The sequence below is a fragment of the Hyperolius riggenbachi genome, chromosome 9 (genome assembly GCF_040937935.1).
Source record: "Hyperolius riggenbachi isolate aHypRig1 chromosome 9, aHypRig1.pri, whole genome shotgun sequence".
NCBI lineage: Eukaryota > Metazoa > Chordata > Amphibia > Anura > Hyperoliidae > Hyperolius > Hyperolius riggenbachi.
The window spans coordinates 132,455,419-132,475,608 of record NC_090654.1 but is presented as its reverse complement, the minus strand read 5'-3'; the positions used below and the strand labels follow the sequence as shown (position 1 = coordinate 132,475,608).

Genomic DNA, 20,190 nt, shown 5'->3' with positions numbered 1-20,190 from the left:
TCTGAGAGAAAAATCGCAATTTCGATTTTTCCCTAAAATCGTGCAGCCCAACCTCCCCCCCTCCCGGTGATATTCCTGCATAGAAGTAATCACTTACTTTTGTGCGGTCTTGATCACTAAGTGTACAGTGAGGCCATCTTTGATGCTGTGCTGGTTCAGTGTGTCTCCGTCTTTCAAGATCTTCCCGGCAAAGATCAGTACCAGCTGATCCTTTTTGGCTTTAAACTTCCTAGAAATCTCCTCTTTGAACTGCAAAGAATCAATGATCACATTTAATAGTGAAATAGCGGGCCAGTTACAATATCTACACATGTAAGATGAAGAAAAGCATCACTAGCCCAACTTATTCAAATAATGCAAAGCAGGATATTAAAAATGCCCAATGTCTACATTACTACATACTAAATCGGTAGGACAAATATACTAGAGACCGGCATTTTTTGCTGATTATGAGAGGGTCTGTTAAAAAACTGTATATACACCGAAATGTTGTTCCGGTTATTTCTCATCTGTTCTGAAATCACATGGCTCTACAATAATGTAAGCGTTAGAAATGTTCAGGGCAGCACGGTGGCGTAGTGGTTAGCAATCTCGCCTTGCAGCGCTGGGTCCCCGGTTTGAATCCCAGCCAAGGCACTATCTGCAGAGAGTTTGTATGTTCTCCCCATGTCTGCGTGGGTTTCCTCCGGGCACTCCAGTTTCCTCTCACATATCCCCTCCCCTCCCCCCAAAAAAAACCATCCAAATAAGTTAATTGGCTTCCCCCTAAATTGGCTCTAGGCTACGATACATATACTACATGATAAATACATAGACATAGGACTATGATAGGTACTAGATTGTGAGTCCCTCTGAGGGACAGTTAGCGACAAGACCATATACTCTGTACAGCACTACCTAATATGTCAGCGCTATATAAATACTTTAATCAATAAATGTGGCTGCATTCAATTGCTTTTCTGACAAAAAGTGAAAGCCGTATCTGCCTCTTTTCCGTCCTTGTTATTTGAATAATCTACTCATCAAGCCGGAAGGTGTGGGGACAAAGCTGAACAAACCAGTCCCAACAATCCCACGGCCCGGCCGCATCAACTCTATGTTCAGCAGATAGCATCTCAGCTACCTCCACACAGAGGGGGCTCTCCGGCGAAGAATAGCAGGTACTCCAGTATCCTCAGAAGCAGCCAAGCTCTGGTTGCATTGGCCATAGCCAACTTTGCAAATAATAACCTAGCCTGGCAGTATAGCTTCCAAATCTCACTGACAGTGTTTCCACATGGATGCAGCCCACATGTAGATAAATCTCCGCTTGCTTGCCTTCCTCCTTATTTAGGCTCTGTTCCCGCTTGAGCGGAGAACGAACATTTTTTTGTCTGTTCCCCACTTACTTCTAAATGGACAATAAACAGCTCCCATTTTATAAATAGGAACTGCTCATAATTGGCACTCTGCAACGGATCCGCGGGATCTGTGGAGGTAAGTGGACTGCAATAATCCCAGGCAGGCAGATGCGTTCCCCCATATATAGCCTATGGGGGAGTGCACCTGCCCTGGCTCCAGTCGGACCATCGGAGTGGATATTACACTGTCCCTCCTACTGATCCGGCACAAGTGGGAACCGAGCCTTAACTGTGGTAAGGAAAGCAGTGTAGGTTTGCATTGGTCCAGGAGAAAGACAAGAATGTAAAGGCTGCCTTTACAACCGCAACCTTGGCAGACACCCTTAGGGATTCTCCTTGAACTAGATTCAGTAACCTAAGAGAAATAATGTCTTGCTTAAATGCTAAATACTAAAGGTAGCCATACACTGGTCGATTTGCCATTAGATCGTCCAACTGACAGATCCCTATCTGATCTAATCTGATCAGAGAGGGATCGTATGGCTGCCTTACTGCAAACAGATTGTGAATCGGTTTCAGGCTGAAACCGATCACAATCTGTTGAGCTGCTCCTGCCGCCTGCCCCCCCCCCCCCCTACACATTACCTGAAGCTGGCTCCGGGTCCTCTTCTCCGTGCTGCACCACATCCCGCACCGCATCCCAGCGAACACTGTGTCACTCCGTGACCAGGAAGTTAAAATAGAGCGCCCTCTATATGAACTTCCTGGTCACTGGAGTGACACAGGAAGTTAATGTACGCTGGGATGGAAGCAGGAACAGAGCGGTGCAGCGCGGAGAAGATGCCCGGGAGCCAGCGTCAGGTAATGTATACTTGATCGGATCCGCCGCCGCCAACGATGCGCTGCCTACCCGTGGGCGATCGAGGGTAATTTCCCGCACGGCGCGATCGACGGACCGATCCTATTCGGGAGGAAATTGGATCGGCGGTGCGTTTAGCGCGAACGATTGGCAGCAGATTCAATCCCAGTGATCAAATCTGCTGTCGAAACGGGCGCAAATCGGGCCAGTGTATGGCCAGCTTAAAGGGAAGGTCCAAGCTAAAAAAAAAAAAAAGTTTCACTTACCTGGGGCTTCTACCAGCCCCATGCAGCCATCCTGTGCCCTCGTAGTCACTCACTGCTGCTCCAGTCCCCCGCTGGCAGCTTTCTGACCTCGGAGTTCAGGGCCACATTGCATACATTTTTACGCATTCCAGCTAGTGCAGGAACAAAAATGTACGCGTTGCACCACTAACGCGTAAAAATGTATGTGTTAATGTTCCTGCACTAGCGGGAATGTGTAAAAATGTACACAATTCGGCCCTGACCTCCGAGGTCAGAAAGCTGCCAGTGGGGGACTGGAGCAGCAGTGAGTGACTACGAGAGCACAGGATGGCTGCATGGGGCTGGTAGAAGCCCCAGGTAAGTGAAACTCTTTTTTTTTGCTTGGACCTTCCCTTTAAGGCTAGAAACCCACTAGGAGAGCTTTTCTGAGCGCTTTGTGATTTGAAAAGCTCTAGCTAATGTAATGCTATTGGTGTGATCCCACTTGAGTGATGTGATTTTATAAAAATCCCCCATAGCATTGCATTACCAAGAGCTTTTTCAAATCACTCACGCTTACAAAGCGCTCCCAGTGGGTTTCTGGCCTAATGATGCATTTAATTCATAAAGTACGGTAGTGATTTTTCCTGCAGCATTTAGGGTGGAGCTAGACTCTGCATACTTGTCATGTAGGCAAGGTGCACCCTTGACAGGATTGCATGCAGATTACCACAATGCGAATTCACATTAGATCTGACAGCCCACGTAAATCAATGGCCTCATTCTGGAAATTATTACATACAGGGTAAAAAGTGACAGACTGTTGCATTTTTTTTACTTTATTTTTATATTACCATAGCTACTGTGGTGAACCACAAAAGATGTGTGAAAAAAAAAAAACACAGGCAAAAGTACATGCAAGTTTTCTGCACAAACAAGTGTGACTCTACCTGTACTAGGGAGAAAGCAGCTGAGACTTTTGTTAGAGCTGTATTAGGGATAATTCACACTGTAAATCATTCATCATTCCTATAATTTGCATAGGGCCTATGCTAACTAGACATATGTGCTTCTTATCTTCATGCAACAAGCATCTTTTCCATTGCAGGGCAGAGCAGACATAATTTCATTATAATGGATGGTAAAGCATCCTCTATCTGTAAAACTGCTTGCAGCAGTGCATGCAGGGCTGTGGAGTCGTAGCTATTTTTGGGTACCCGGAGTCAAAGTTGGGAAAAAAATGCACCGACTCCTAATAAATGTAAACTGATTAAAAGAGAAAATATGATAAAATGTTCAGATAGTAGTCATTATAAATAACATACACTCACCTAAAGGATTATTAGGAACACCTGTTCAATTTCTCATTAATGCAATAATCTAATCAACCAATCACATGGCAGTTGCTTTAACCTCTTGACGACCAGCTAACGCCGACTGGCGTAAACTGGTCGTCTGCGGGTTACCATGGAAACGGCCGCTCGATCGAGCGGCCTTTCCATGTCAGTTCACGGAGGGTGTCTCCGTGAACAGCCGGAGAGCCGCCGATGGCGGCTCGCCGGCAAAATGTAAACAGGCGGGGAAGAAATTCCCGCTGTTTACATCATACGGAGCTGCTGCGCAGCAGCGCCGTAAGGCAGATCGGCGATCCCCGGCCTCTGATTGGCCGGGGATCGCCGGCATATGATAGGCTGAAGCCTATCCTTCAATGCGCAGGACGGAAATCCGTCCTGCGCAGCACACAGGGGAAGGGAGAGGGAGGGAGCTGGCGAGAGGGCGGAAAGCGCTGCGGAGGGGGGCTTTGAAGAGCCCCCCCCCCGCTAAGCAACTGCAGCCGGCGGCGATCAGACCCCCCCCAGCAGGACATTCCCCTAGTGGGGAAAAAAGGGGGGGGTAGTCTGATCGCCCTGCTGCACTCCTGATCGGTGCTGCGGGCTGTAGAGCCCACGCAGCACCGATCAGTGTAAAATCCCCTGGTCGGCAAGTGGTTAATGCATTTAGGGGCGTGGTCCTGGTCAAGACAATGGCCTCAATTCACTAAACTTATCTCCTGTCTTTAATAACCTTTCTAGAGTCATCACCATGGTGATGAGGCATGTAGTATTCAGGAAACATTTTACCTCAGGCAAACCTAAAGTTAACTCTTCTGTCTTTAAGTTACGGTAACTCTTCAATCCTTAAGATCAATTCCTTTCAGCTAGAAATAGATTCAGAAGGAATCAATTCCTACAACACACAGCATAGCTATTTTAACAGAATCCAGCAAGGAATCTATTGAAGATCGATCGAACTGCAGCGTTGCACTGTTCAATTTAAAAAAAAAACGCTATGGCCTATTGATCATCCGCCGTTTCCGCACTACCCCTAATTGACCTAGATTTTCTGCTCCGTTTGACTGATACGGTACTTTCCATTGATTTATTGGATTGAATCTACAGGGAATCGAAGGGGAAAATAGAGGTGTGAGGGGGCACCTTAAAAGAACAACATGAAGGACAACTGTCTAGAATTTAAATTATGCATATATGAAACAGAAAATGGAATGGAGGGAGAGAAAATGTTAACACAGTGTGTAAAATGCCTGCATTAGGCAAGCAGGCCTACACATCAAATTACACATACAAAAATCAAAAGGGCAGATGTCAATATTTGCCAGCCCCAAACCGAGCAAAACATTAGCAGCGGTGAATAAAATATTGCTCCAGACTACCGTATGTCCTCTCGTTAATAAGCAGGGGAGATCAGGAAGCTGAAGCGACTTAAAAGAGCTTCTTTATATTGATTATCATTATAGAATGTATTATCTTGTAGAGGCTGAGTAAACATCGCCACCCAGTAATAGATGGCCAAAGATTTGACCATCAGATCGATCGCTCTCAGATCAAATCTAATCTGAGAGTGATGAAATCCTTTCACAATCTAATTTGTGGAGCCTCGCACTGCCTGCTGGGCCCCCCAGGTTTCTCTAATCTATGTGCACGCCCACGGGCTGTGGAGAGTATTGGTAGCGGAGCTCACACTCACCTGTCCACCAGCAAGTGTCTGCCAACAACACTATGCACGCAGGTTGTCCCACAATTGATTGCCGCTACTGCTCCTGACCCACAGCCGATTAGACTGATTTTGCCCAGAAATTGATCTAGCATAGTTTGTTTCAAGCAGTTTCAACCAAAATGATTGAATCTACCGGCCAGCAATGGGAAAATGAAGTATATAGCCACCTTAAGCTGAAAGGATCATTATCCCAGAAAAGTTACACACTACACAGCTGCCTGGCTCTAAACTGGCCACACTGATTGTGCCCTACATATACTTGTTAGGAATGACTACAGGTGAAGACCAGTCACATGGGATGGAACTGCAGAGATTTTGAAATGCAGAACTGAGCTGCAGGGTGCACCAAAGACTGTCTTGTTATCAGAGTGCAGACATGCTGCTTTGGCTCAGGAATCCATGGGTCAACATTTAGAAGAAAAAACAAAACTTTTTTAAGCTTCAATATTTCCAAAATTGAATGAGGCAGACTTTATTAGCAATTAGGTTAAGTGACTATCAACAGTGTATGAAAGAAAACTGGAAGACAGTATACCTTTATCATGTACCTCCCAGTGCAGTACAGTAAGTTCCCTCTCCTCTGGTATGACCATGTTACACCCAAAGTAGGAAGAACAATAGATGTCAGAGTATTTCTCAGCATTCCAGCAGAAACAACATAGCCACATGAGGAAGTGGGAGCTGTAGTCACACTAAGTGAAGGGTGAGCAATAGTAGGATCTCAGTTTGGCAACAGGAGTCTAGAAGTAGGAGATGTCTTAAAGTGTAACTGTCAGGCATAAAATAAAATCTTTTTTTTTATCCAGTAAATAAGTAATAAGAATGCTAACCAGGCAATCCAAAAGTTAAAAATCACTATCACTTCTCTTGTCGATACAGGACCATTCCAGTTTACCTGACTCTTAATTGGTACATTGCTGCCCAAACAAAGTTGCAGGGCATGCTGGGTTGTCCTGTTTTTCTTCTCTACTTTCCCTTCAACCGTAACTAATGCAACCTGATTGGCTGAAGCCTCTATCTCCTGTTTTCCCCTCCCACACCTCTGTTCTCTGATTGGCCAATATTTCTCATGGTGAGACAATGCACTTTCTATTGCAGAGCTGAGTAGGAGTGTCTGAAGACTGGGACAAGGGCGGGCAATACATACACCATCAGGCAGCAGAGAGTAAGGAAGGAAATGACATCAGGATTGGCTTTAAAATAGACAGTTAAAATGTAAAATGGAGAATCCTAAGAAGGATTCTCTTTTTTTTACTATAGAAAAGTCACTAAAATCAAAATGTGGACAGTGCAATACATATGTTATATAAGTAGAGCAAGTATATCTACTTATGTGTGTCTTTTTCTGAGATAGTATGGCTGACAGCTTTAAAATTGTCTGAATTGCTGCAGGGTAAGCAGAGCTGAACAATGGGATTTTCAATTTAAAATATTTAGCTCCAAAGGCAATGCTAATCAACAGGCTTGCTTTGAGAATTTGCCTTGTTCAGTGTTGGTTTAGCTGAGCTATTTAAGTCCTGCAATATGACACAGCTATAGACAAAAGACTTTCCAGTTTGAGCTCAAGTGATTTTTCTATTTGTTTCCACTTTGTATTTGTCAGTATTAGTACTAATCTGTTTTTATTAATCAAAACATTTTAATATTTAAAATGGTTCTTTAATTTTTGGGAGCTACACCTCCTTGTTTGACTGGAAATATTTGTATCTAGAAAACATTCTTCATTGTAAATAAACATAGTTATCATTGTGTAAATACATCAGAGGGCAATATAAAATATTGGCAGATGAGCTTTTTGACCCTTGGCTTTCACAAAGGACTATGGGACATGATCTGCGCATAGTGGGAAAACATTTTAGCCATTTATTTCGGAAATAGTTCTTAAAGAGGAGCTGTTAGGTATAAGGTCTCAGAGAAAATAAACACATATATCAGTAGCTAAAGATTGGCTGTACTTACATTACATATGCATTTCACTGTCCACGTTTGGATTTCACAGAATTTTTATATAGTATATGCAGAGAATGATGCTCCTGACAGCCCATGGCAGGTTCCATGTTTGTGAAGCCAAATGTGTCGTCATGTCCTGCCTGCTTCCTGATCACAGAGGAGCTCGTACAGAATAACACAGTGTGCAGTGAATATTAATGAGCCATGTGGCTAGGAACAATAGCGGACTCCTGCAGTGTACTCTGCCCGGAGATTTATCTGTGCTGTGGCTGGACTGAGTTAGAAGCTGCTGAAACTTGATCCCGTCTTCTCCTTAGCAGCCGAGGGGAGGGCCCCAGAATGCTTTGCAGTATGGAATGCGGCTTGCGTCCTCCTTAGGAGCTTAGCTTTGTTGATAAGCACACATCAAATGTAAGAGAGATTTTTATCTTTAGTAATGCCTTTTTGGCTTCTGTCTAAACTGTTTAACACAGGAGAATAGAGGTTTAAATTAGCTTCTGCAGCCTGACAGTTACTCTTTAACAGTAATATTGATTAAAATGTGGAATACATTGCTACAGGAAGTAGTTATGACAAATTCTGTATCTGCATTTAAGGGGGCTTAGAACCATTCCTTGCATTTAAAAGCCATCCATGGATATAAATTACTAGGTAATTACCAGTGGTGTTGATCCAGGGATTTTATCTGATTGCCATCTGGAGTCGTGAAGGAATTTTTCCCCTTTGGGACTAATTGGACCATGCCTTGTAAGGGTTTTTTGCCTTCCACTGGATCAACAGGGATATGCGAGGGTGCGGGATGGTGTTGTACTTTATTTTCTGGTTGAACTCAGTGGATGTATGTCTTTTTTTTCAACCCAAATAACTATGTAACTATGAACAGTTTAGGGATGCTTTGCAATTACGATACATACAAGTAGACCCATATGTCAGATGGCTAAGATCTCATTCACATTATGCAATGCAGGTGGCCATGCATCTACATCGCAATGCATGGCATCTTCCTTGCCCTCTGTTGCAGTGCTGATTCCCTTCACTGACAGTGAATGAGTCAGCGCTGCTCTTGTACAATATGCAGCACATTAGTGAGAACATCAGACGGTTTAGTCCACACACTTCTGATGGCCTTGTTTATCACACATGTGTTGCTGAAATGGGCACAGCAACCTATTTAGTGTGAATGAAGCCTAGGAAGATTTTCCATCAATATTTCAGAGAGAATGATTCAGATTCCACTTGATGTTATGGCATCATTAGCCATCCCATCTCCACGGGTGAAAACACTGAAGGTCCACTATGAAAGTTGAGGTTGGTAAAGCTGACCCTTTTTAATAATAATAAAGATTCTGGCACTTTGCGTTAAAGCGAACCTGTAGTAAGGGGAGGCAGAAAAGTAGATACTTATCTCCAGAGGCTGATCCTCCTGAACACCTCCGCTGGTGCCCAGGACCCCTTTCATCTTCACAGTTGCCCTACTCTCCACATGCAGATGCACATAGAAAAAGACGTGCACGAGCGGCTCCATGCTACTGCGTGAGCCACACATGGAGGGGAGCACGGCTGTGAGCTACACTCAACATTAATGTCAAATATAACCCAGGAGGAACGGAGGCGCAGGAAGATCGGGGAAGCTTCTGGACCATCCAGACCCTTCTTGAATGTGAGGTAAGTATCTAACTTTTTTTGGGGACTACAGGTACCTTTTAAAGCAGACCTGAACTCAGACCATACTCTCTGCTCTAAAAGTTATGAAACAGCATAATAACCTTTAAAGAAAAACATTTGTTACAGCGGATACAAATCCTAAAATAAATCTCCAGTGTTTCTACTTCCTGCTTTCATGGAAGCAAACATATTGTTAGCATCCTGTGCTTTTAAACGAGCTTATCTGCCGTGGTAGTGAGCTGACGGGGAGAGATCAAATTGCAAGTTGTTATTAGACACAGATGGGGGGGGGGGGGGATTACAGAGGCTATACTCTCTAAATATATGCATGGTGTCAGTAATATGTTGGCGCTTCATAAATACAATAAGTAAATGGTGCATTTCTTTGTTTTCCTTCTGTCCTGTGCAAGAGTTCAGGGCCATTAAAGAACAGCGACAGTCTTCAATCACTCCAACTTGCCTGATAAGCAGGTAATTATTTAGCTATGCACAAAAATAAATGTCAGTGGATTATCTGCCACACAAGGAGTATAAGTACAGGATCAATAGACCTGACACCGTATTTTAGGGGAACAAAACAGTGATAGTGGAGTAGCAAGTATCTAATGGGGCTGATAGATTCCCCATTATTCTACCACACCACGGAGGATATGACAGGGATGTGGTGATGGAGAACAAAGGTGCAAATACAGATTACCCACGCTGTAAAACCACATTTTTTGACTGTTGCTTTTAAGAGACCTTTACTCCAATTACAAGCCATCAGGTGTCTCGCAACTATCAAGAGACTAATTAGGCAATAATTTCTCAGTATGTGATCATGAACTGTACAGCTCTGGGAAAACTCAGCTGTTTCAATGGATGTGAGGATTGCAACATTATCTGGAATGACCCAATGCCAGCTGCTTGAATGCGTGTGGCAATGCCTTACACTGAGACATGCAGCTGAGTAAAGGTGGGGTCGGGAAACCAGGAGAAGCAGCCTATGATGAAATATAGCTTTTGTCAACATACGATTACCAGATGAGAGATTCAGACAGATAGCAGATGCTGAAATCTTGTTTAATATCTAACATGGCAAAGTGGTTGAACAAAGGGGAGGGGGCAGGAAATAATTTGAAGAGATTGATCTTTTGCCTGATCCACCACTAACTGAATATTAAGTGGCCAGCGTAAAGAGCAAATTCAGCCTAAAGAACATATTTAATTGTTCATATTCTACTATAAAGTTATATCATGCCGGGTCTTTTTCTTCCAAATCCCTTCCCATGTCTGCCAGCTACCGACATGTAGCTCCGCCCCTGAAACAAGGCTCAGGCAAAACACCTAGCAGGTTGTTATAACTTTATAGTAAAAGCACCCAGCTAAAAGAGCCTGGGGAGAACACTGCTTTCCCATCAGTACTTTCCCCTCTCCCCTCGAAGAAGATACCAAATCCCCCATACTTACATAATCCCCTTAAACCTACCATGACGTGTCCCAAAAACCCTCAAATTCACTTTAACCCCCCCCCCCCCCCCCCCAGCAGGTTTGAGGTGAGCCCTCTGTATTATTGGTGTGTATCAGCCAAGGCAGAAATATTGGCCAATCAGAGAGGAACAGAGGTGTGGGAGGGGAAAACAGGAGGGAAAGAGGTTTCAGCAAATCAGGCTGCATTAGTTAAGTCTGGGGGGGGGTTGGGGGCATGTACTGCAACTTCCTTTTTGTGTACCAAATTTTGTGTGTACCAAATAAGAGTCAGGTAAACTGGGGAATGATTATTTATCAACAAGAAAAGTAATAGTGATTTTAACTTTTGGAATGCCTGGTTAGCATCCTTATTACTTGTTTACCAGATAAATTTAAAGAATTGATTTTATGCCGACAGTTACACTTTAAAGAACTCATAGGCACAGTTGTTTAGACAAGAGATAGCATGCCTCTCACATGGCTGTTTTCAGGCAGAACTTTGACCACAACTGACGTTAGGCATCAGGAGACAGGACACTTGTACAATAATTGACAAGTCAAATTTTATAATAATGAAAACTTTCTGAAAAAGCAACTGACTTTTTTACTTCAGTCTGGCCACATGAAAAGGAGTACAGTATTAGTCCTATGACCAGAAACACATTTTAAACTTGAACCATGGATCACATGAGCTATTATAAAATAAAAAAAATAAAAAAACAAATTCGTTTTCAGTAAACAATATAACAAGGGGTATAATTTTATTTAAGGCATCCTAGAGTTTCATTTACAAGCTTCATCTGTGATGGTGTCAAAATACAAAACATGCCTTTTGGGATTGTACTTGCCTGGTCATCTCCTCAATCAAATCTATGTGAATAGGTCTCTTGTTCAGACTGTTTATGCAGTGTGGTAAAGGGCATGCAAGTCACAAGAAGGCGACACAGCTCAAGAATTACTTTCAACTGTTTAGCAAATGTAATCAAAATGGAAAGACTGAATAGGAAAAACAAAGGAAAAAAAATATAGGAAGCAAAACTCAGCACAAGTGTATTGGAAAATGTACTATTAACATCATCTGTTGTCTTTGGTGGCCAAACTCTGCCCAGGGAGCTAAATGAGCTCCACCATTACTTCTGAGCCAGGACCCCATTGTCCCCATATACTCCCGATATAGTTTGCTTTACAGATCCTTTCTAAGATAACATGCACTATGACCAATTCAAAATGATCCTCAAGAGAGGAAAGTGTAAAGGTGGGAATACACGGAGCGATAGTCCCTTATCAATCGAGCCGCTGATGGCTCGATTGATAATATCAGACAGGTCCGATGACCGCGCGGATCGATTCCCCGCTCGATACCCGCAGGCGGACAATAGCGGGGAATTGAGCGAAAGATAAGGAAGCGCCCGTGGGGACGAGCGGGAATCGATCCGAATGGCCGCGGGAGTCGATATGGCGGCTAATCGAGCCGCCGGATCGCTCCGTGTATTCCCAGCATTGCAAGCAGTCAGTGTGCCCATTATTTCCTTTTAAACAATACCAGTTTCCTGGGAGTCTCGCTGTTGTCTTTGGATGCAATAGTATCTGAAATAAATACACACCTCAGAAAACGAGTATGTAGCTAATATAGTAATGCTACGTACACACATGCGACAACGATCGTTCGTTGTCAACGACGAACGATCTTTTAATTGACGAAAGAACGACCGAAGTAAAGTTAGTTGTAAAAAGGGTGTAACGATCACATCGTTAGAACGAACGTTACACCACGTAAAAGCACTTAATGCGCCTGCGCATAAAATTGTAAAGTTCCTTGGAGAAAAAGTGAAATACGCATGTCCAGCCTGGTACGAACGATCGTTTCCAACGATGTACCACTTTTGCTAACGATCGTCGGTGGTAAAAATCCGCCAAGACAGAACTTTGTTTTGTAGCGATTTGCCTCGTTCGTCATTTGCCTTAATAGTCGTTGGTTCGTTTTTTGTAACGATCGTCGTTGGTAAAGATCGGGGAACGATCGTTACAAACGACTATACTCGCATGTGTGTACGCACCTTAAGACTTCAGTCAGAAACATCTGATTTGCGTGCTTATTTAGGATCTATGGCTAAAAGTATTAGGGCCCGTGTCTACTATTTCAGAATCTGCAGCATATCCCCGAAAGCAAGCTGCATGGGGAAACGCTGCCTATTCGGGTTAATGACTTGCTGTCCGAATCACACAATGGTGCAATGGTGCCATTCTGGAGGGGATGCTGCAGTTTCCCATAGCATGCACAGCTAAGCAATCTGGGCTGCGGCTTCGCAGCAGCATGGGTGCCATGCGGCATCTAGTGGAAATTATCACTTAGGGGGCAGAGGATCATCAGGACAGCCAGGCAATATACATTGTTTAAAAGGAAATAAATATGGCAGCCTCCATATACCTCTCACTTCAGTTGTGCTTAAAGCCTCAAACAATATTTTGGGCCATCTCAACTGAAAACGTTGCATGCGTACAGTTGCCCCATGATGTCTTTTAGAGACAGACAAATCTTAAATGACAAATGAGCTCATTGTGTCCTTTTCTCACCAACACCACAGGATGCTGTGCTCCTTCTCCGTCAATCACCCCCCCCCCCCCCCCTCCACAGAACAGCACATGCTACATGGCTATAGCCGAACAATGTGTCTGTACAATGTTCGTTCCTGAAGGACGGCAGAATTCAAAACGTGCATAAGACTTTAGATTGGGTACAGTAAACAGATCTGCAACCAAATTTTTGAGAACTCACTTGTTCAACAGAGATGTCAAATCAACATACACGTATACGATTGTGAACCTATTTTTTCCCCCCAACAAAAATTCTCATGGGGTCCTTATCAAAATTATATTGTCCGCAGACAATATTCACTTCCAAGTCTTGAAAAATGCTAACATTTGACTTGCTAAATTGTTTATTCAAAAGTAAATATATGAGCTCATGTCCTAGGGCTGCATACAATGAAGCAAGTTCGACCAGCAGTGAAAATTTTCAAATCGTAGTTTTATTCACAAAGATAGTGAATATAAAGCCATCACCCAATGATGGAATCAGGTGTAAGTATAGCTCTCAGATGTATAAAGCTCTCTGATGCTCACAATGCTGTATGATACACATGGAAGTGGCATGCCACTGCACTTGACAAAGAGTTGGAGACCGCTCAAAACGGTGACTGTCCATGGTGCTATTTTGCCCAGCTGCAATGTGTATTTGCCCAGATTCCATGTGTATCCTACAGCGCTGTGAACATCTGAGAGCTATACTTACACTTGATTCCATCATTGGGTGATGGTTTTGTATTCACTATCTTTGTGAATAAAACTGTTCAAAAGGTATACTTGCTAGGGCTGCATACAGACACGCAATAACTGCCCCCTGAAGCGATTATTGGTGTCAAGTGTCAGTTTTGAAACCTAAAAAGACAAGATGCTATTTTATTACTTATGGATAAGTGAAAGAACCCAAATTGTAGCAGCTGTTTGTGCCAGTTCATTTAGTGATTCAGTGGTGGATCACTGATCGACATATTACAAATCCTGTAACAATGCTAGGTTTTAACAAAAGAGGATCACGTACGGTAACTTTTTGATGTTGCAGATGCCATGACAAAAAAATGATAATAAAGCTGCATGCATGCTCCTGGCACAACAGCAACCACTGTGCTAATAGTACATCACTTGACTTGGCCAGCTGTTCCTATTTCCTTTATGAAGATACAAGGAGACAGATAAAGTGTAGACACATCCAGCTTAGATAACAGCAAATGGACAATGGTTTTGCAAGATATCCAACTGTTTATGCCCCAAAATGATCGCAAATGGTATTGACATATAAATCACTGCACAAGGGGAAAAAAGCCAACACTTATTTAATTTCTGCATGTAGCTTAAAGGACAACTGTATTTAGACACTAGATCTACCCAAAATGCCTACGTCGGTCAGCCTCCATACTTCACTTAAAATGTCCCAGTATCTGCAATGGCATGTATAAAGAGGGGGGACCTTAGCTCCTTACAGCAGCCAGGGAAGTTACTGTATGGTTCTGCATTACCATTTCATTTAGCAGTCAACAGGAGCAGCAGCATGATATGTAAACAAACTAGGTACTCACTGCTGTGGGCACCAGGGCACCCTAGACCAGTGGAAAGTATCACAAACCCTTGGGGAGTAAAAAAGGGAAAATTACAAAAACTGCAGTTTAGAAGTAAAGGTTAATTAACACTTGAGCGCTTTGCTGATCGACAAACCGCTGCTGCTAATGTATTCCTATGGGGTCATTCTCACTGCAGCGATTGTCATTTATATAAATTGCAAACGCAATGCTTGCAGCACTTTGGGGGCAATTGCATTGTGATTCTAGTTTTGTTGAATGGGAATGCAAATGTTGAATGGGAATCAAAATGCAAATCGTGGCAAAAATATAAATAATTACCGGCCATAAGCTCATCGAATCGAGATCATTCCCAAAAAGCAGCATGCAAGGGTGGAATTCAACTTGTCCATTCTCAAGCTCCATAAGTTTGCATAATTCTACATCAACTCATCCCTGACCATCCCTACATGAAAGCCAAAACACTCATGAAAGAGTTTCTTACATTACACACACAAAAATTACAAAAATGAAATATTTTTTGTTCTTTTAATAAAATACTCTGTCCTGTACCACAAAAAGCTTGGCAATTCAAGAAGAGAACAAAACAGGAGTGTGCAAACTGCTGTAACCCCTAGTAATCACTTTACTTAAAGTTAGACCAGCTGAAGCGGACTAGTGAATGGCTGCTACAGACTAATGCACTCAGCTATACTCTAACAAAATATGTCTAAGGCCTCGTTCACATCATACGCGCTTCCGCGCGGATATGGAAGCGCGTATGATGTGCTGAAACGCAGCAACGGCAGAAGGGCATACACAGCCCTTCTACCGTTCACATCTACTGCGCTGCTCAGCAGTATGATGCGCTGGGAATCGCTTGCGTACTGCTGCCTGCATTTTGCCTGGAAGCGCAGAGCTGATAACATCACTGTCAATGGATGGGATCAGCAGCGCAGCGGCGCAGATGGCGTGCGATCGGATGCGCTGCGTTCGGATCGCACAGCCATCTGCGCTCCTCAGATGTGAACAAGGCCTCAAGTCATCTGCAGTAGAGTTCAAGCTATCCCTTAAAAAGAACCTAAAGCAAACTTCGTAAAAAAAACGAAAACAAAACTAAAACTAAATAAGAGTTTAACTTACCTGGGGCTTCTACCAGCCCCCCCTGTGCCTGTCCGTCCTGGAACGATCCACTGGTGCCCCCAGTGGCTGATTTTCTTTCCTGATGACTCTGCTGTGCGCTCCACTGTGCCTGCACAGCATTGGGCCATCGACTGGCTGACAGGGCGGCTGCAGGGGGCCAGTAGAAGCCCCAGGTAAGTGAAACTTTTTTTTTTTTTTAAGTTTACCTTAGGCTCCCTTTTAAGGTGGCCATGTACAAATCTATTTTTCCTGTCTATTTCTGAACAATTCGATCGTATCTGCTAAAAAAAAAAAAAAAAAAAAAAAAAAAAAAAAAAAAAAATCGATGCTCCAACATGGCGGGCCAACTTATAACGAGATCAATTCTCAGACAAAATCAAATTAATTGATTGATTGTACCAGGCAAAAGATGTGGATCTGCAGTGACAATCCATATCGCTCCACTGCTTCCAACAATGGATTGCACTGCATCCAACAGTTTCATACTGAAATCTATTAAAAATATATGTGCAGTGTGTGGACTGAATTGATCAGATATATCCCCTCTCAGATTTGATCTGAAAAGGATCTATCTGAAACAATACCAGATGCCTGGCAGTCCTGCTGATCTTTCTGGTCAGAAGGGTCTAAAGGCTCATACACACGCTTGATAGTCTGGGACGGGTCCGTCGGACCCTCCCGCTGGGCGGGCGTTCCAGCAATAGTAGAGCTTGTGTACAGTCTGTCAGCAGACCGATATGGCTGTTTCTGAACGATCCACCGAGCGGAATGCTTAGAAACAGCCTTATCAGTCTGCAGACACACTGTACACACGCTGTACTGTTGCTGGAACGCCCACCCAGCGGGAGGGTCCAACGGACCCGTCGTTCCAGACTATCAAGCGTGTGTATGAGCCTTTAATCACAGACCTGAAACAAGCATGAAGCCAATCTTGGCAGATTTGTCATAGATATCTGATCTGCATGTTTGTTCAGGGTCAACGGCTTAAAGTATTAGATGCAGAGGATAAGCAGGACAACCAGGAAATGTGCATTATTTAAAAGGAAATAAACATGTCAGCCTCCACATCCCTCTCATCTTGGGTTTCCTTTGAAAAGAACAGCATAAGGGTTTATACTTACCTAGGGCTTCCTCCAGGAGTACATTTGAAATCGGTGCCGGTAGACTTGGGCGCAGGATACAGCTGTTATACGGCTGATCCAGTTTCTGCACAAGTCCGGGCCGTTATAATTACTATTCCCCCTCCAGGCCGCCATGGATAGTGGGGGAATGAAATAATTGAAACAATCTCTGGAAGCCGAATTATTGTGTTTTTTAAGCAACCTCGGCTCTGTCTTCTTACGGAGCCGACGTTACTCACCGAGCGCTGCAATAAGAGCGATTCCTATTGTAGTCTCTGGAGGTGCCGGATGCGCCCAAATCTAGCAGCGCTGGAAAGCACTGCTCCGTCCTCCAGCCCCCTGTAGTCTGTCGGCTCCCCTGGTGTCTGTCCAGTCCCATCGGCCCAGTGCACACCAAAAACCTCTAGCAGATCTGCAAAACGCTAGAGGTTTTTAAAGCAGATTTCAGAGCAATTCTAGGCATGTTTAGACGTAAAAGCCGTTACTAAACAGCTTCTGTAACAAAAACGCCTGGTAAACCGCTCTGATCTAGCATTTTCAGAGCAGTTTTCCACTTTTCTATACTTTAACATTGAGGTAGAAACGCCTCAGAAATCTAAAAAATGCTGCAGCCCCAAGTTTGCATTTGTGGAAAAAACGAACCGCTCTGGTGTGCACCATCCCATTCACTTTCATTAGCCAAGCGGTTTTCCCCTGCAAGCTTTTTAAAAAACGCTCCAGAACCGCTCCGGAGTGCACCAGCCCATCCATTCTCCCGCAGGTCCAGGTAAAGTCCTGAGGCCAGTCAGGCACTACTAAGCAGTGATCCCATAGCCGGGAGCATTCTGCACTGTTACAAGCCTTAAAGGGATACTGTAGGGGGGGGGGGGGTCGGGGGAAAATGAGCTGAACTTACACAGGGCTTCTAATGGTCCCCCGCAGACATCCTGTGTTGGCGCAGCCACTCACCGATGCTCCGGCCCCGCCTCCAGTTCACTTCTGGAATTTCTGACTTTAAAGTCAGAAAACCACTGTGCCTGCGTAGCCGTGTCCTCGCTCCCGCTGATGTCACCAGGAGTGTACTGCGCAGACACAGACCATACTGGGCCTGCGCAGTACGCTCCTGGTGCCATCAGCGGGAGCGAGGACACGGCAACGCAGGCGCAGTGGTTTTCTGACTTTAAAGTCAGAAATTCCAGAAGTGAACTGGAGGCGGGGCCGGAGCATCGGTGAGTGGCTGCGCCAACACAGGATGTCTGCGGGGGACCATTAGAAGCCCCGGGTAAGTTCAGCTCATTTTCCCCCGACCCCCCTACAGTATCCCTTTAACTGCACAAGCACAGAACACCAGCAATCCAAAAACGGTGTTAAAATCACTCTAGTGGGCCATAGCCCTTACAATAAATGCTGAAGAACTGATGTGTTTTAACTGATCAGTTGTTCCATGGACATGCATTGTGAAAAATCTTCAGTTTTTCAGCATAATGTGTGTGTGATAGAGGCCATAGGGAAACAAGGACATTACCTTGCATATCAGTTGTCCATTCAGTTATATTTGAAAGTAACTGGACGTAGTGTAAGGCCTCTCACAATGACCACTGAAAAGTGAATGCGTTTTAACTAATCAGTTGTTCCATAGCAGTGCATTGTGACGATGGGCTGCACATAAGTTGTCCGTTCAGTTATAACTGACAACAACCGATTTAGTGTGAAAGTAACTGACAGCAACTGATTTAGTGTGAAAGGAACAGACTGAGGGTCCTTTCACACTGAATCAGTTGCTGTCAAATAGAAATAAAAGGACAAGCTTATTTCCATGTTTCCCTATAAATCAGTTCACATTATATGAGTGTTAATGCACTGCTATGAAAAAACTGATAAGTTCAAAAAACACCAGTTTTTCAGCTAAGAGGAACCTACACTACAGAAATCACATAACTAGAACTAAAGCCTGAGCTACCCTATATATCCAGATACAGAACTGAATCCTAGAAGACTAGATGACACAAGATGGTCTAAACAGGTAAAAAAAATATTGACATTAACATGTAACTCAGAAGTAAGTCTGTTCAATCCAGGAGCTAGCTCTATTGACAGCAGTTACAGAAACACCGGAAAGTCAGGTGCCCGCTGTAAAAATTTTTTTTTTTTTTATAGGAGCTTTGACTACCTGGATCCTGAGATTTGCCCAGCCCTGACAATGTTGATTTATGATCCAAGTGTTCATTTGATTTGGATTGGGAACATTTAAATAATTATTCATACAAATCTGATCCACGAATGTCCCCAAGCTATTCACAATAATCAAGTGAACATATTTGGAGACCTTAGATACACTGCAGAGAAAGCAGACCCGTATGGTGACCTGATGCACCCAATCATTAGTGTCCCAGAGAAGCCACCTAGCACTCTGATAACAGAGGTATAGATCCATGACGTAACACACATAATTGCATTAGAATATGGGTTAAACAGGATGAGTCCTTTTAGTCCATGAGGAGATACAATTTGGGATTCATCCCAGACCACTCCATCCTGAGCACCCAGTGACCCTCGTAGGGTTCTGACCCATCCCTCCCGGGCGACCCATATGGTACCCTAATCATTTTAACCACTGTACAATGATTTAGCAGCCCTGGACAAACATTAAAGCATATCACCATAGCAACCAGCCAGACTGATGCTTCGTATCTGAAAAAAAACATGCAATAAGAAACCCGAATGGTTACTCTAGGCAGTTTCTCGTGGACAGAATAACCCACGTGGATCTGATACCCTTAGTAACCAATCAGATTTGCCGTCTCGGTCACCCTAGCCATAGACAGAGGAAGCTAGACGCTATAGGCAACAGCAGCACATGAGCACCATCACTAGCTCTGCTCTCACCCACCTGGCCACTCCCCCCGGCGCCCCGCCCCCTCACCTCTTTGACGCTCGCCGTTTCCCCTATAAATATCTCCTCTTTGTCTTTTGGGGTCTTCACCGTGACCCGAATAAGGCCTTGGCCGGGCGCACCGTCAGCGCCACTCTCCGCCATCTTCTCTGCACCCGCCCACCAAAAGGAGGAGCGCGCGAGAATAAGCCTGCCGCGCTTTGTCTGAGGCTCTATAGCGCCCCCAGTGGACCGGAGGAACTTGTGGCACTCTTCTCTGCTGCGTCATGCCACCGATCAGCTGACTTCTTTGCACCAATTAGAAACGCGCTCCAAATAGAGGCTTGGCGCGGCGAAGTGCGTCGGCCTCGTGGCTTTAGAACGAACCAATCACCTATCTCTATTCCGCACCCCGAGAG

At 44.2% G+C, this 20,190-nt stretch overlaps 1 protein-coding gene across 1 annotated transcript in view; it reads right to left on the bottom strand.

Moving 5' to 3' along the window:
- Window positions 1–20,089, bottom strand: part of UBQLN4 (ubiquilin 4) — a 51,787-nt gene extending 31,698 nt beyond the window's left edge. The window contains exons 1-2 of the mRNA XM_068253527.1: window positions 19,823–20,089; window positions 98–249 (exon numbers count right to left, since the gene is read on the bottom strand). Coding sequence (XP_068109628.1) covers window positions 98–249; window positions 19,823–19,936 — 266 coding nt within the window. The 5' untranslated portion in view covers window positions 19,937–20,089. The remainder of the gene's footprint in view (window positions 1–97; window positions 250–19,822) is intronic.
- Window positions 20,090–20,190: the final 101 nt, after the last annotated feature.